The sequence below is a fragment of the Trematomus bernacchii genome, unplaced genomic scaffold (genome assembly GCF_902827165.1).
Source record: "Trematomus bernacchii unplaced genomic scaffold, fTreBer1.1, whole genome shotgun sequence".
In the NCBI taxonomy this organism is placed as follows: domain Eukaryota; kingdom Metazoa; phylum Chordata; class Actinopteri; order Perciformes; family Nototheniidae; genus Trematomus; species Trematomus bernacchii.
In genome coordinates, this window is record NW_022988043.1 from 4,551,462 (window position 1) to 4,566,997 (window position 15,536).

The following is a 15,536-nucleotide window of genomic DNA, read 5'->3' on the forward strand; positions in this document are numbered from 1 at the left end:
TCTTTCTATTAACACTAGTTGATATTTTTGTGGTTACTGCAATTAGGTAAAAACCAGTTGAGTAAAGTATCTATGTACATTTACTGAAGTATTGTACTTAATTACAATTTTGAACAACTTGTACTTTACTTGAGTAGCCATTTACATGTTGCTACTTTGTACCTTGACCCCACGACAATTCAGAGGTAAATCGTGTACTTGTACTCCACTACATTTGTTTAGTACCATACATTACTTTGCATATTTTGTTTAATGATGTGAACAACAACATTATTATTATTATTAATAAAATGAGCTGCACCCAGCTTTGATAACACTAACATCAATAATCATAATCAAAACATGTAATTTATATTATTCTGAAATGGACAAATCTGCCAATGAGTAGGCTACTTACCCTACTTTTAGTACTTTAGGTATATTTTGATGGTAATACTTGGTAAAACTCTGGTACTTCTACTTTTAAGTACTTATTCCACCTATGGTAAAAACAGCCTATGGTTGCCATGTTCATTACCCAACATGTTTATTACCATACAATTAAACCATGTATAGTACCAAACATGGCAACCAAAGGTTCCCCAATGACAATAACATATACTATAGCTCTACTTGTTCACCCAATTTATTTACCAAAAAAAATGGTTAATCACCATATCTGATTTATTTATGCTACATTCTTTCATTCATTGTTAATGTGTGCACATTGAGACTGCTGGGGTACATTATATTGCCTACATTATGAATTTGCAGTTGATTCCCAGTGTCTGCCTGTCCTAAATGAAGCTCAGCGCAAGTTCTTTCAGGAAGACTGGTATACATTCACTCCGCAGTTGCTTATAATCAGCTCATCACGGGCTTCCTGCTAACCTATTACATTCACTTTAATCTCAGCAGCCAATCACCGTGCTGCAGCCAAACTTTAAAATGGTTCCCCTCTCTCCTGCAGTCAGCTGTGATTTCAGGTGTTCATGCTGCCGAGCGACATACCCGTTTCAGATCCTCGTAGCAGATATCAAGCAAGAATAGGAAGTCTTGCAATAGCCAGCAGACTGCCTGAGCGATCAGAAGTCTTGCAATAGCCAGCAGACTGCCTGAGCGATCAGTAGTCTTGCAATAGCCAGCAGACTGCCTGAGCGATCAGAAGTCTTGCAATAGCCAGCAGACTGCCTGAGCCATCAGAAGTCTTGCAATAGCCAGCAGCAGACTGCCTGAGCCATCAGAAGTCTTGCAATAGCCAGCAGACTGCCTGAGCCATCAGAAGTCTTGCAATAGCCAGCAGACTGCCTAAGTCATCAGAAGTCTTGCAATAGCCAGCAGACTGCCTGAGCGATCAGAAGTCTTGCTCCATGCAATAGTCAGTATCACAGGGAGCGCAGCTCACCCCATTCTATTTTCCTTCTCTCTCCGCTCACCCTATCCTATTTCCCTTCTCTCTACCCCCACTGGGCTCTGTTGATCATAACTGTGCATCTACTGCCCATATACAAAACAGTTTTGAAGCGAGAGAAAACATTGACAAAGGACATAAATGTCTGGACAGAAGAATATGTAGCCTGTTTGCAGGAATGTTATGACTGCACTGATTGGGATATGTTTAAAGAGTCTTGTGGTGTCGACTTAGATGAACTTGTTGATGTAACATGCTCATATACAGCCTTTTGTAAAGACATGATTATTCCGTGTAAGCAAGTACAAATATACCCTAATAACAAGCCATGGGTGACCAAGGTGGTTAAGTCCAGCATTCAGAAAAATAAACAAGCTTTTAAACAGGGAAGTGCCTCTGATCTGCATAATCCTAATAGGGAACTTAAAATAGAAATTCTGAAAGCTAAACAGAATTTTAAATCTGAACTTCAAAACAAAATGGCTGCAAACAACCTTGGCTCAGTCTGGAGTAGCATGAAAACCATAACAGGCCTCCGGGAAACAAAGAATAGCTGCCATATCACTCTGGATGGCTTTCATTCAGATGTTGAGTTTGCAAATGCCCTAAATCATTTTTTTTCTCGATTTGACACATTTCATTTCAGTAATAATATATCTGAACTAAAGCTTAAACTTGAAGACAATAAGCATTTTAATATAGACCAGAGGGAAGTGGAAAAGGCCTTCCATTTAGTAAAAATAAATAAGAGTCATGGACCTGACAACATCTGCGCAAAAGAACTTAGCCCTGTGTTCCACTACATTTTTAATATGTCTTTACAGACACAGCATGTGCCAAAGGTTTGGAAGGATGCTGTGGTAGCCCCTGTTCCCAAATCCAGAGGCCACACAACTCTTTATGATTTTAGACCAGTTGCACTTACATCAAATCTAATGAAGACATTGGAAAAACTAGTCAGAGCAGAAATCTTAAGGAAGACTGAGCATGCACTCGATCCCATGCAGTTTGCTTACAGGCCACACAAAGGAGTAGAGGATGCCACGGTCACCTTATTTAACTTACTTTTTTAAATACTTGGAGGGAAATGGATCTCATGCTAGACTTTTATTTGTTGATTTTTCCTCTGCTTTTAACACAATTCAACCTCGTATTTTAATTGGCAGACTTTTAGAACTATTTGAAATAAGCAATAATCTTATGGGCTGGATTCTTGATTTTTAACCAATAGGACACAAAGAGTGAGGGTGAATGGGACCTTATCTGATCAAGTCAGCTCCTCCACTGGCTCCCCACAAGGATGTGTCCTTTTGCCACTATTATTTATACTTTACACTAATATGTGTCAAAGTAGGTGGGAAAATAGGACTATTTTAAAGTATGCAGATGACTCTGTAATTGTTAGTAGGCTCCAGGACAATGAGACCAGCCACGGCCCTGTCATTGACGACTTTGTCAGGTGGTGTGAGGAGTCCTATCTACAACTGAACATAAGCAAAACCAAGGACATGATCATTGATTTTAGAAGACATCCCCACATACATGAAGTCTTAACAATCCAGAATCAGAAAGTAGAATTTGTGCAATCATACAAATATCTCGGGACAATTATTGACTCAAAATTGAGCTCTGATCCAAACTGTGAAGCTGTGTGCAAAAGGGGGCACCAGTGTTTGTACTGTCTTAGGAAACTGTCCTATTTTAACATTGACAAAACAATGATGATCATGTTTTATCGAGTCAATTCTGTCTTTTTCACTAATGTCATGGTTTGGTAACCTGACTTTTTTAAAGAGCAGAAACTCTCTGAGTCAGATCGTAAAGTGGTCCAGCAGACTGATTGGTGAGCCACAGCTAAACCTGGAGACCCTGTACCTCCGGCGGTTATCCAGTTCGATATTAGATGATGACTCCCACCCTCTGCACTCAGAATTCAAGCTTTTTCCTTCGGGCCAGAGGTTAGTTGTCCCAAAGAGTAGAACGAAGCGGTATAAAAACAGTTTTATCTCAGCAGCTATTGCACAAATTAACACACGAGTGTCACACAGATGCCTATTTTTATTTATTTATTTAATTATGAATTTTGAATGTCCATGTTTGTACTAATGTTTTCCTTCTTAAAATGTTTCTGAAATAGTTAGAGATTTGGTTGAGCAGGGTATACTTGTACTTTTTACTAGTCCTTTTATTAGAGATGTGTCTGTTGTTTGTTCTTAGTGTCAGGATGGATCCCTTGTCTTTTTCTCTGCAAACAAAATCTACCTACGGGTACAAATAAATAACCTGACCCCGCACATTCCTGTCTAACCCTTGCTTGCTTCCCAGTTTAGACTCCTCGCATCACGTAAGGTAAGTACATGCCCACATTCAGCGCAGCACTACTATCATATCACTCACGGATATTATCGTAATGATTCATTGCATCGCATCATTCGTTTGTTGGGGGTTTCTCTTTCCCTAGTTCATACCCGGCCGCAGTCAGGCTCCTTATCTATATCATTTATATACATTTCTGCCTCACTGCATAAATCTCGGTCTAAATCCTCAATCATGTCTCAGCAGAATCCATGCCACCTGGTAAGGTAAAATCCTTCGTCAAGTGGTCCGATCTTAATCTTTCATCCACTTTTCTCCTTTTTGGGGGTTCTCTATATGCTCACGGCTGCATCCCCCTTTGGATATACGATTTCAGGATCGAGGTCTAATCGCCAAAGACTTAACATTTATCATATGGCATGTGTCAATAAATGTTCTTTAAACAAAATGAAGTCTCTCCTGATTGAAATGAGGACTGTTATTGTATATAATGATACAAATGACTATATGTAAATACATATATGGCAACATTTCTTATAACTAGTAGATTCATGTCTTTCTGATGTGTATGTGTCAATGTGCAAAAAGAGGACTCATAGGCTTTCATATAAAATGCTTTTATTCACAAGTTGTCCAAGCTCCTTCAAGGGTAGGCCTGCCGCCGCTGAATATATTTGGTTAACTGTATACATCTGTAAGCAGCTGCACTGACTTCAGCTTCTTTTCAAACAGCAGATATGAGTCACTGCTGTCAGATCTATACCAGGATAACAGACTTGAAATAAAAAGTAATAACTCTAAGAAAATATCTACTGAAGCAGTGCTTTTTTCTATTCTTATCTTTGCATTGCTGTTAATATCTATCTCAAATTGCATGACAGTCACAGACTTTTTTTTATGTTTTGTTGGTTCTCCACAGAAGCAAAGGGTACAATATGTGTCAACAGATTATAGGTGATTTTCCACAGCTGGGCTCGCTGCCGGATCTTCAATTATATGAGCCTTAAACCAGATTTAATAGCGATTAGTTATCACCCCCACAGAGAGCGAGCAGAATCTTCTCATAGTCTCCTTTGGTGTCATCCTAAAGGAAAGAAAGGTCAGGGTGTAAATTATAGCATATAGGATGGTTTTATTGTTGTTTTCAGGGGTCAGATTTTGTGCTCACCAGAATATCCTTGTGGAGTGAGGAGCCGTAGTTTTTCTTGTACTCATCCTTGATCCTTTTCATGTCAATTTCGGAACGGCTCACCATGATGCGGGTCAGGATATGTTTGCGGGTACCTTTACCCTGATGGTGGAAAAAAATCAGTCAGTGAAGGCCTTGCATTTTTATAGTATATTTCTTAAGTAATAATAGAATACAAAAACTGTACCTTCATGGCCAAATTGAGCTTCTCTGCAAAGAAAGCAGTTCGGCTGCCAGCACACTTCACTGTGGTGATGAAAAATATAGGTTAACTTTACATCAAGTTTGTTCATAAATCACTGCAATAATCAGGTAATAAGGTTAGAGTTGAGGGTTGTTCCTTTACCTACTGCAGTGAGACAACTTTCAATATCTCCCTTCATCTCCAGGTCGATAGCTTTGGCCACGTCCACCTTGCTGTACTTTGAGTATCTGTCAAACACTGGAGGAGAACGGAAGAGTGTTAGAGCTGACAGAAACAAACTGATATAAAAACTGATTTTGCTGAACAGGAGAGGAAGCCAGCTAACCTTTACGGAGATGAGGGCCACTCCTGTTGGTGAGGATGTCAATGAAGACTGAGCAGTCGTTGCCCTTCCTCCCCTCCCCGGCCTCGTACAGAGCCCTGGCATCGCTGTCAATCATCTGCTCACAGACTCCTTCAGTCGTGTTGGCCTGTGATGGAGACAAGCAGAGCAACTTCACAAAGCTGAATACAGCCTTTAACCTCAATCTATACACAATGATAGTAGAATATGTTATAATGAGGCATAACACTTGCACATGTACCATAGTCTTCTCAGTGACACCATAACTTATTATTCAAACCTAAAGACTTCTAAGAATAATCTGTACATTTAGTACTTTGCAAGCCTGTTTTATTATGTAATATTTGAGCATGAAATTAACTTTAATAGGCATCGCCTTTGTAACTAAATATATGCTGTGTAAGGGTTACTGGTTTTCTGTTCAATCTTAACATGCCAACATTCAGTGAGTTATTTCCATCTAGGTTCCCAATTCTCAACATTTTATCATAATGCAGGTTTTTACTTTATTTAATTAATATGTAATGGATGTTCATCTTATTGAGATTGTCTGCATTTTGTGACTTGTAAAACACCCAAATACAAAGCCATAAAAGGCCTGATTGTTAACTTAGGGAGTGAGTTTGTTTAACAAACCACCTTCACTTCAGCTGCAGTAGAGAGTGTAATGTCGCCTCAGAAGTTAATGCATCCTGTTGTGAATGAATAGCTGTTCGTGCTACACGTGTCTTCAAAATCTTGTAACAAGTAAAGTATAAGGTGTGGATACAAACGTACCTTGCAGAGTTCAAGGAGGGCAGCCCTGAACTCTCCACTGGTGTCCCCCCTGATGTCAGTCTCCAGGTCCTTCTTGTGATCTTAGTAAAAAAAAAAAGAAAAGTTACTTTTGGATTATAAGATTGAAAAAATTAAACCTTTTATTTCCAAACACTAGCAAAACTGAACATTGTTGCCTAAATATGTTGACACACACCTTCCTTGTAGGCTTTCTTTATTTCCTCAATCTCTCTGTTGGTTCTGGAGGCCAAAATCTCAATAAGGACTTCCTCCTCTGTGCCCAGTCCCTGAGAAAGGGATGCATACATAGATCAATTAAAAAAAGAGAACGACAACTCTGTTCTTCACTTGCCCAAATCCAACAAACCACACCTTTTACACTCACTTAAAGAAAACAATATATGAATATGTGGAAATGGGGGGATGCCATCAGGCACCAAAAATAGCATATGATAGTTTGGCCAAAACATTCGCCTTAGATGAGTCATTTATACATAGATTTTAGTGTTGTTAAGCCTGACACATCAAATAAGTCAGAAAATTCTAATTTTTTTTAAATGTAGGTGTTTATTGCACCTTTTAACAAAATACAACAAAAAAATATTTGGTAATTATTTACATATATGATTTTTTTTGTATCATATTTGATACGTCAGGCGTTTATGGCAATTTATTGAACAAAACAACGTCTCCTTTTGAAACAAAAACAAATATTGATTATTATTACATTTGGAAGATTTTGAACATGTCACAACCTGAACCAACAGGCTATACAGAGTATTTCTTTGCCATCTAAAAGTACATGCAAACACAAATTATGTTGTACTCTCTGACTTGGTTATTATGATAGCCAAGGAATTGTTTTAATAAAAAATCAATAAGTTGTGGCAATTATTAGCAAGTGAGTCATTGCAACATTTGACTCACCGGGTTACAGAATGACCGGGTTACAAAAAAAATACGTAAATATCTCAATTTTGACTTTTAATTTATTACATTTTAATCTTTAATTAAATAATCTAAACAGTGTGTTTGGCATAATGCAGATTGCATCATGAAATGTACTACAATGACACTGATTATTTTCCAGAGAAATGTTCTCATACCTGCTGTATACTATTTGATACATACATTTTCAACACGATTTTTCCATGAAATAAGCTACAAAATATAAACTGATTATAAGTTGCTTCAATACAGTAAATATTCATAGTGAAATATAACAATAACAATATAAACGTAATTTGTACCGTAATTTATTCAATATTGGCAAAGATGTCGCTTCCAAAAGCGTCTGAACCGTTATATGACGGCAGCCATTTTGGATTTGGTCATTAAAAGCGCTCTACAGCCTGCAGTGCCCGGATAATCCACCAGAGGGCAGAAGACATGTATCACATTGCATAAAACAGGTCTTTTAGGAACATACTGTACTAGTCATTTGGATGACGTAGAGGTCTCAGAAACTCATGTATCAAATATGATACACTTGGCGTTATAGGGTTGTGAGATTGTGTTTTAGTTTGTATGTACCTTCATGGCCAATTTCAGCTGTTGGGCATCGTACTGGGCAGGTGTTTTCAGCAGAGCCAACACCACCTCCTCCAGATCTCCCTTCAGAGCGCTCTTCAGTGCTGCTTCCAGAGGCTGCCAGATGACAACAGATAAGCAAGTAGTTTGAGAGAATGTGATCCTGTTTGTGTACAGTTGTATGTGTACTTTGGAACAATATCCTGTCGTTCTATGAATGTATTTGTTTTATTCTAATTACCTTGCCGGATGATTGCTGGTACGCCGCCTTGATCTGCTGTCTCTGATCATTGCTCCTTTTCACCAGCACTTCAATGATGGTGTTCTCATCCACACCTGCACAAAGGACATGATGAGTCAAATTGCAATTTCTCATTCTCAGACACAAATATATGATTCAATTGAGACTTGAGTTTGCGCTTATTTGAATAAACAACGTTTTACTCCAGACAATTAGTAATGGTGCATGACGGCCAGCAGATGGTAGTAAAATTCTTACAGTGAAATCCAGCAAGTCATTCTTGAAGTAGAGACACATTGTGCAGAACCACGACATGTTCATATATGCTTCAAAGATTTACTAAAGATTACCTTTTGCCTTGATGGCCTTATCCAAAACTGCTGCATCTCCACTGGAGCTGAAATTAAGTGCTGCAGTCACCGTTCCCTCCTTGGCGAGGACCTGAGAGACAAACACATATGTGTTTAGTAAATACTAGAGTTCTACCATGGTGTGCGTGTGGCCAGTAATAAACGTGCATTTTTGAAATTCCTTAAGTGCAAAAGTGTTTTAGGAAAAGGTAAAATCACAGCTTTCTCTAACCTTTCACTTTTATGTCTTGAAAGAGCATGACAATGCACTTCAAAATGACTTTACACATCTCTGTTGAGCTGTATAACAGGAGAGTTAAATCATGTGGGATAAACTTGTGCAACTTTCCTGAAGTTCACTTTAAGAAACCAGAGGAAGCAGAAGTAGCATTTTGTTCTGTTTGCAGAGTTTATAAAGGGAGGGGCTCAGATTCCTCCCACTATGAGTCACTGCACTTGAGACCTAGTATAGTATTTTTCTCATCATAATCTCTATAGTCCAGACTTTAATAACATCACCCCCTTATCTTTCTACTCTGCTCCACTCCTTTTTCCTTCCTTTTAAACATCCCACTCATTCATTACTCTCTCTCACTTCACTTCTCGCTTTCCGTTGCTCAACTCTGCCAGATCAAAATTTTCCACCCTAACATACCACAGGAAGAGAAAAAACAGAAAAAACAGGGCTGTTGGCCTGAGTAATTGGAACAGAACCACAAAGTTACGTACTGACTCATCGGGCATGCCCATATAGACCGTCTGCTGCAGGAAGGCTTGGATGAAAGACATGGTGGGGCTGTTGGACTCTGACTGTAGGGGCAGAAGAGAAGATGTGATCAAACAAAGTCCACAAGATATATAATAGATAGTATTCAAAGTGGAAAGGACTCCTTGTGGTTCAACTAGGCGTAAAGATCTTATCTAGTGAACGTGTTGCTCAAGAAAGAAGGAACACGTTTGTTTTTCCTTCATCCACAACTGAGAGAGAGCACAAGCCTCTGCATATTTACTGTAGGTTTATGTTATGTGGTTTTCCACAATGGCAAGCATGTGGAGACTGCCTGGCCACACCCACGCTCAACACTGCTAGTGGTTAACATTATATTGTAAGATAGAGATCCGGTCTCCTTTGGTATGCTTTAATATGTATACTTATTGACAACTTTTGCTTGATATTCAAATCAGCTAAACACTTTTTGCTTCAAAAATATCGCTACTGTTTCCACAACCACACCCTTATGGTTGCATCAATACCTTGAAGGGGAATTTACGGACATCCCATGTTGTACCAAACTTCCGCAATCTCTCAAACTAACTGCTGGAGAACAGATTTCATATTTCAAACATTAAAGGAAATTGTCTTACCGTGTGGGCTTGGACGGAAGAAGTTTGTCTCACTGAGATTCCAGTGGAGTTGAAGTGGCAGAGAGAGTGTATATATACTCATGATAGACCCCACCTAGTAACGGGTCCAGCCCATCCTCCCTCCTCAGCTGCCATGATTGGGTTGAACCACTGTCTGCCACAGCAGCAGGAGCGTAACGGAGCTCCGTCCAATGCGTGACGCCGTGCGTAAAAAAACTAGCAACAGTTTCTACTGCAGATTAAAAAAAAGTCACGCTTCTCACTTGAAAACATATGATCAACATTCCGACCGTAATCTTTCATAAAAATGGGGATCTCGTCAGGTAAAATCACTAATACTCGGGATACATCTGGTACTTGGCTTGTGTTCATGATGACTTACTGTGTTATACTTTTATACGTTCGCACTTATAGTGGAGATTTTAAAGCAATAATAAAGTGTTTAATTATAATCATTTCGAAGCTCCATATTTTTCAGATGCACTTTGATGTTGTTTCTTTTTTTGTTTCTTTTTTTAATTGTACATTTGTATTTGTGATTGTAATGTTTAAAGAAAACACTTTATTTGTGTGGTGTTCAGGGCATTACTTGGACATATGTAGAGTTGTTCATCTATTCCACCGTTTACATTTCATTTCTTCACTGCTGGAATCTCCATCTGTCCCAATTATATGTAAAAGTTTGATGTTGTTGCTGTTCTTTTGCCAGAATAGAGAATAACATTCTTCCTGTTCTCTCTCCTTTTGCAGATATTGTCATTGGGAAGCTTCTTTAACCTCATCAGATGAACCTAAGCCCCTCATCAATATGTGAAACCCCTGATCTATGTTCATTCACACCTCAGCATGACAGTATACCTGCGGAAAAGAGCACAGGGCCTGCCGAATTCAGTGCGATGAGGTAAAGAGTTTATTTAAGGTGTGGCATGTTGCCATAACAGTACAGCCGGACCTGAGCTACCTGTGGGCTACATGCCTCAGCAGACGCCAGGATAATGACACATTCGACTGACTGATGACTGCATCAGTTAAAGCAGTCATACTTTCTTATTTCACCATAAGGGAGTGTTTTAACAATCAAGACCTCACAGGCCCTCAATGACGTCTTTAAAAACGTGTACTCTATGTGCTGAATGACATTCTGTTGCTGTTGCAATCTGTATGTAGTTGTGTTGAATGAAACTACTTTTATTTTTGATGCAGTTGCATGGGTAAATGCCACACACATTGAAATATCAACAAGTCCTCCAACTCATACGACCAAATAGGTCGATAGTTCAAGCCCTTATTACGACCAAATAGGTCGTTTGTTGTTCAAGCGCTTAACACAACCTATAATCAAGGCCGGATTAACCATATGGGCAACCTGGGCACGTGCCCAGGGGCCCTTGAGCAAAGAGGGCCCTCAGTGACAAACGTTTTTATTTTATTTTCAGGCACAACCTCACTCATCATACATTGTTTTAAATGACACTCACTCTTCACCATAAATAACACAGCTTTTCTATAGGGTCAAATTAATATATTTTCTAAACCGTCTCTGTACTGTAGGTCTCACTATGTATGCGCTCAACTTTATTACTACGCGGCGGCGGTGTATAGCCGAATCACAGCCCCACTCTCACTCAAGTCACATTTTGTCACGTGAGCTGAAAAAATGGATGGTGCCGGTAGCAGCCAAACGCCCAGCGGGGCTGCGAAAAGAAAGAAAAAGAAGAGAGAGTGGCGGCTGCATTAAAAAAGATTCCCAACAATAAATAGCTTTTTCAAAAAAGCAAAAAGTGACGAAATAGGCCAGCAATCACAAGGAACAGTGGCGGCAGTCACGGAGGATGTTGTTGAGCTAGCGAGCAATGTTAGCCTCGAGCCTTGGATTTTGATGACCTAATCACAGAAGAGAAAGGCAAGGAAGAAACACTTCTAAAAGGTAAGATCCACTGTCTCTCACACACACACTAATTCTCTCTCTCTCTCTCTCTCTCACACACACACACACACACACACACACACACACACACACACACACACACACACACACACACACACACACACACACACACACACACACACACACACAATATCTTCCATCACATATTCTGATCACTTAGTTGAGCAACCACACAATTTCACTACATATTTTACTTTTGTAACTCTCAATGTTTGTGACAAATAATTGTAGGATAGTTTGGCCATTAAAATGCTTTTTGATTAGATTTCTAGCGAGAAGTGTATATTGTACTTTTAGAATCTACGTCCAGTGGATGTGTAGGATCTATAGTTTGATAGATATTACGAAGATGATTTGAGGTTTCGCCAGGAGAACGTGTATATGCGGCAGCTTCCATGTAAAGTTAGCGTCAACCCTCACGGGGTGAAAACAGTATTTCCAGTCGTAATATGCTGCTGAACAATCTACCTATATGGTCGTTTTTTGTAGGAGGACAGGCTGTGAAATATGGTCAGGGCAGGGTTTGGATAGTGAAGAAAGAAGGATGGGGTAAAGCGTAAAGCCGATTTTCATTAATGTCATCTTGAAGAGATCTATTCAGAGGGGATGTCACTCTTTTGGTAGATCTGCCAAAGGTTTTAAATGTGTCATCCGGTCTTTAAAAGAGAGGAAATCCTTTTAGAAAGGTTTGGCCAAGAGCAACAAGACAAGTGGGTAAATTGTACCAACACTTTACATCTGCAACAGAGGCCATGGTTTAAGAAGAAGGCGTCGTACCCTCCACAGATAAGTCCATCCAGTCTAATGCTTTTTCTACGTTTTGGGATTTTTCTTACGCTATCATTTGTTTGTATACGTCGGTTCATTTGACCTATTTGGGCAACAATTATTTAATTTAAACCAAAAGAAAAGTTTAGAGGAGAAGTCACTCTTAGGTGGAACTGCCAAAGAATGCAAAACAAAAGAAAAGACATCCTGATAGAAATGCTTGGCCTAAAGCCACCAGACAAGATAGCACAATAGTACACAAACCTTTAATCAGCGATAGAAATGGCAATGCAATTATTATTTAATATTTTTACTTAAAGTATTTAAAATAAAAGTATTTTTTCTGTCTGGTTGTGAGATGATTAATAAAGGAGATAAAACTTAATGTATGATGCACAACTCCTTTTGTTTTTGGCTAATTATTTAAATTAAACAATCAGAGAAAGTTGTTATGAAACAATACCTTGTGTTTCAAAAGCACGTGTGTGTTTTGTCAAATCTGAATGGGCAACTGCTGCTGTTAAATAAGTAACACAATGGATTTAAAAGCACAATTTTTCCCACCCCTGAAATGTAGCGGAAGAAGAGGAGTAGAAGTACTAAGTGGCACGAAGAAAATACACACAACTATCTACATTTTGGATTCAATTACTATCTGTTCTGTAATGTCTGATGTTCTCTTCATCACAACAAACCTGATAATTCTCCCACACTCCTTAATGTAGTTCACCTGTAGAGGATTTTCTTTTTCAGTCTTTTTTCCTTGATCGAGTAAAATGTGAGGTCTACAGAAAAATAAACAAATACAACAGAGATGGAGTAAAGATAGTGTGTATGAACTATATGTGTGTCTGTGAGACAGCATCCAGTTACAATCTGTATCTTACACACTGGAAACCTGAGGAGTGTTTGTGGCATCTTTTTACCAACAGGCTCTGTGGGGTTTAAGCCAGTAGCTGGTGAAACTCCATCTCTACAGGTTTAATATTTAAAGACTGTTGAGAGTTCGGTTCCCCTTAGATATCAGGATCAACACGTCCTGGTCAGCATAACAGCACTCAAACTGCACTGAATCACACTGAGGGGATTTCATCTGCTCTAAGATCAGGTACTCTTTATATCATCAACTATCCTCTATTGTTTTATATCAGTTTATCATGTCTTAAGCTCTCTTTTCAAGTGTTAACTACTTTGTTGTATTTGTATCAGTTTCACGTTAATGCAGCTCATTTTGTCACACACATTTCAGTTTTTAAATCTCTTTATTTAGTGCCAAGTGCATGTAAGATTTGTTCTTTTATGGCACCGTGAAATCATGGAAAATTGGCATTAGCTCAAACTCTTGGATTTTCCAACTTTTCTGTCGAGAAGCTTGTAGCTTATTGTAGCTTGAAGAGGCTTGGACAGGATAACACTGCAGAGTGAATCTGCTGTGCACGTTTATTGACATCTGCAAATGGTTTGAGAGTTGAACAACAGTTCATAATGGGGGTTAAACATTTGGGTATAGTTTACATTGAATATGCACTTGAGCGTTTCACCTTTAGAGTCTTTTTGTGTCTTTTCTGCAGATTTTCTCACCTACAAACACAGGAACAGTAGGGACAGGAAACACTCCGTATATAAACGATGTATATGAATTCCTCTGGAGCTGAGAGTGGATCTTACTCACTGACCTTCCTGGGAAAGAAAGTAGGGAGACATCACGCTGTGGCCCCCGCAGGCAAACAACGTGAGTGTACAATAAACACAAACTACATTTGAAGGGACCTATACATCTGCATGGTGGTGAAGATATTATTGTGTTCTTCTCTGTATCAGTTTATGTGTTGCAGAAAAACCTGTTGTGACTGTTGTATGTTGTGTAAGACAACATTTAAATATTTCAGCTGCTGAACTGCCTTCGAAGCAGCGGAGCAATACGTTTATCAAAACAAACACACAGTGTTCCTAGCAGGGTCTGTTTGAAGATATGGACATGAAGAATCTAGTAGAACCAGAAGTTTAAGCAAACATGTCAACAGAACTCCATCATGTGCAATCACATTTACTGTTAGCAGCTCAACAGCTGGTGCTACTCTTCTCCATTTCTGATGTTGCAGAAATAGACGCCAACACGTTTTGTGTGTTCTTTTTGAGATATTTTCACACTGGCCTTATGCCTGCTGCTTCATGTTATCATTTGGTCCACCATCTTTTATCCAGATGTTTTCATTATTTGTAAGATTTATGTACGTAGCTTATTTGATCATTTCCTCTTGAGAGTCATAAAAGTAATCTATATCTACATCAATCCATATCTTACTCCATGCATCGACAGTTGGTCTTTATTTTTTGAATCAGTGTCTGGCTGTTTGTTTGCATATCTAAATTTCCTTTCAAATCTGTTTGTATGTTTGATTTTTTCCTCAGGCGCCTGGGAGACAACTAACAGGTCTACCTGCCCCGAGGACCTGGAGTTGTCCTCGCGGCCTGGACGGGCTCCTGTCTCAGCGTCTCACGTACTGGAGGATTTACCTGGCAGCGTACCAGAGCTGAAGGATGAGAGGCCATGTCCAATCATTCATAACACACAGTTCGACCCGTACGAGGACAGCCCAGCAGGTCAGACCAGTGCAACCCTCGTACACACAAAATCTAGAAACACATGCACGCACTAAACATGTAGTTTACTGTAGCAACCTTTAAAGGGCCCTATTGTGCTTTTTTAGGTTTTCCCTTCCCTGTATTGTGTTATATAGGTTTTTGTGCATGTAAATGGTCTGCAAAGGCTAAAATCCTAAAGTTCCCTCCAGAGGGAGTTTCTCTCCCACACACTCCCCCCCCTGACTGAAATGCCTCCATTGGACTTCTTTGTTTTTCATTCCGATACATACGGACATCACTACGTATGTAGTGCTTCAATTGGCTAGCGTTCTAACACATTGTATGTAAGAGGCTTGTGATTGACCAATGACAACAGAGCCGGCCAGCTAACCAATCAGAGCAGACTGGGCTCTGGTTTCAGACAGAGGGTGAAAAGAGGTGCTGCAGCACAGGCAGTATGAGAAAAATAAATACCCTTTTGAACATTAAAGCATTTAAACATGTCATAGTAGGCAAAATATGAGCATA

General features: G+C 39.3%; 1 protein-coding gene across 1 annotated transcript; it reads right to left on the minus strand.

Annotated features, from left to right (window-relative positions):
- Positions 1-4,304: 4,304 nt before the first annotated feature.
- On the minus strand, positions 4,305-9,814 carry anxa1a (annexin A1a). The gene is made up of 12 exons (XM_034118408.1): positions 9,707-9,814; positions 9,071-9,151; positions 8,342-8,432; positions 7,992-8,086; positions 7,754-7,867; positions 6,417-6,507; positions 6,221-6,300; positions 5,426-5,570; positions 5,242-5,337; positions 5,083-5,141; positions 4,875-4,997; positions 4,305-4,790 (listed from the first exon to the last, which is right to left on the minus strand). Exons 2-12 carry the CDS (start codon positions 9,128-9,130, stop codon positions 4,731-4,733), a joined length of 1,014 nt encoding a protein of 337 aa, XP_033974299.1. The 5' UTR covers positions 9,131-9,151; positions 9,707-9,814; the 3' UTR covers positions 4,305-4,730.
- Positions 9,815-15,536: the final 5,722 nt, after the last annotated feature.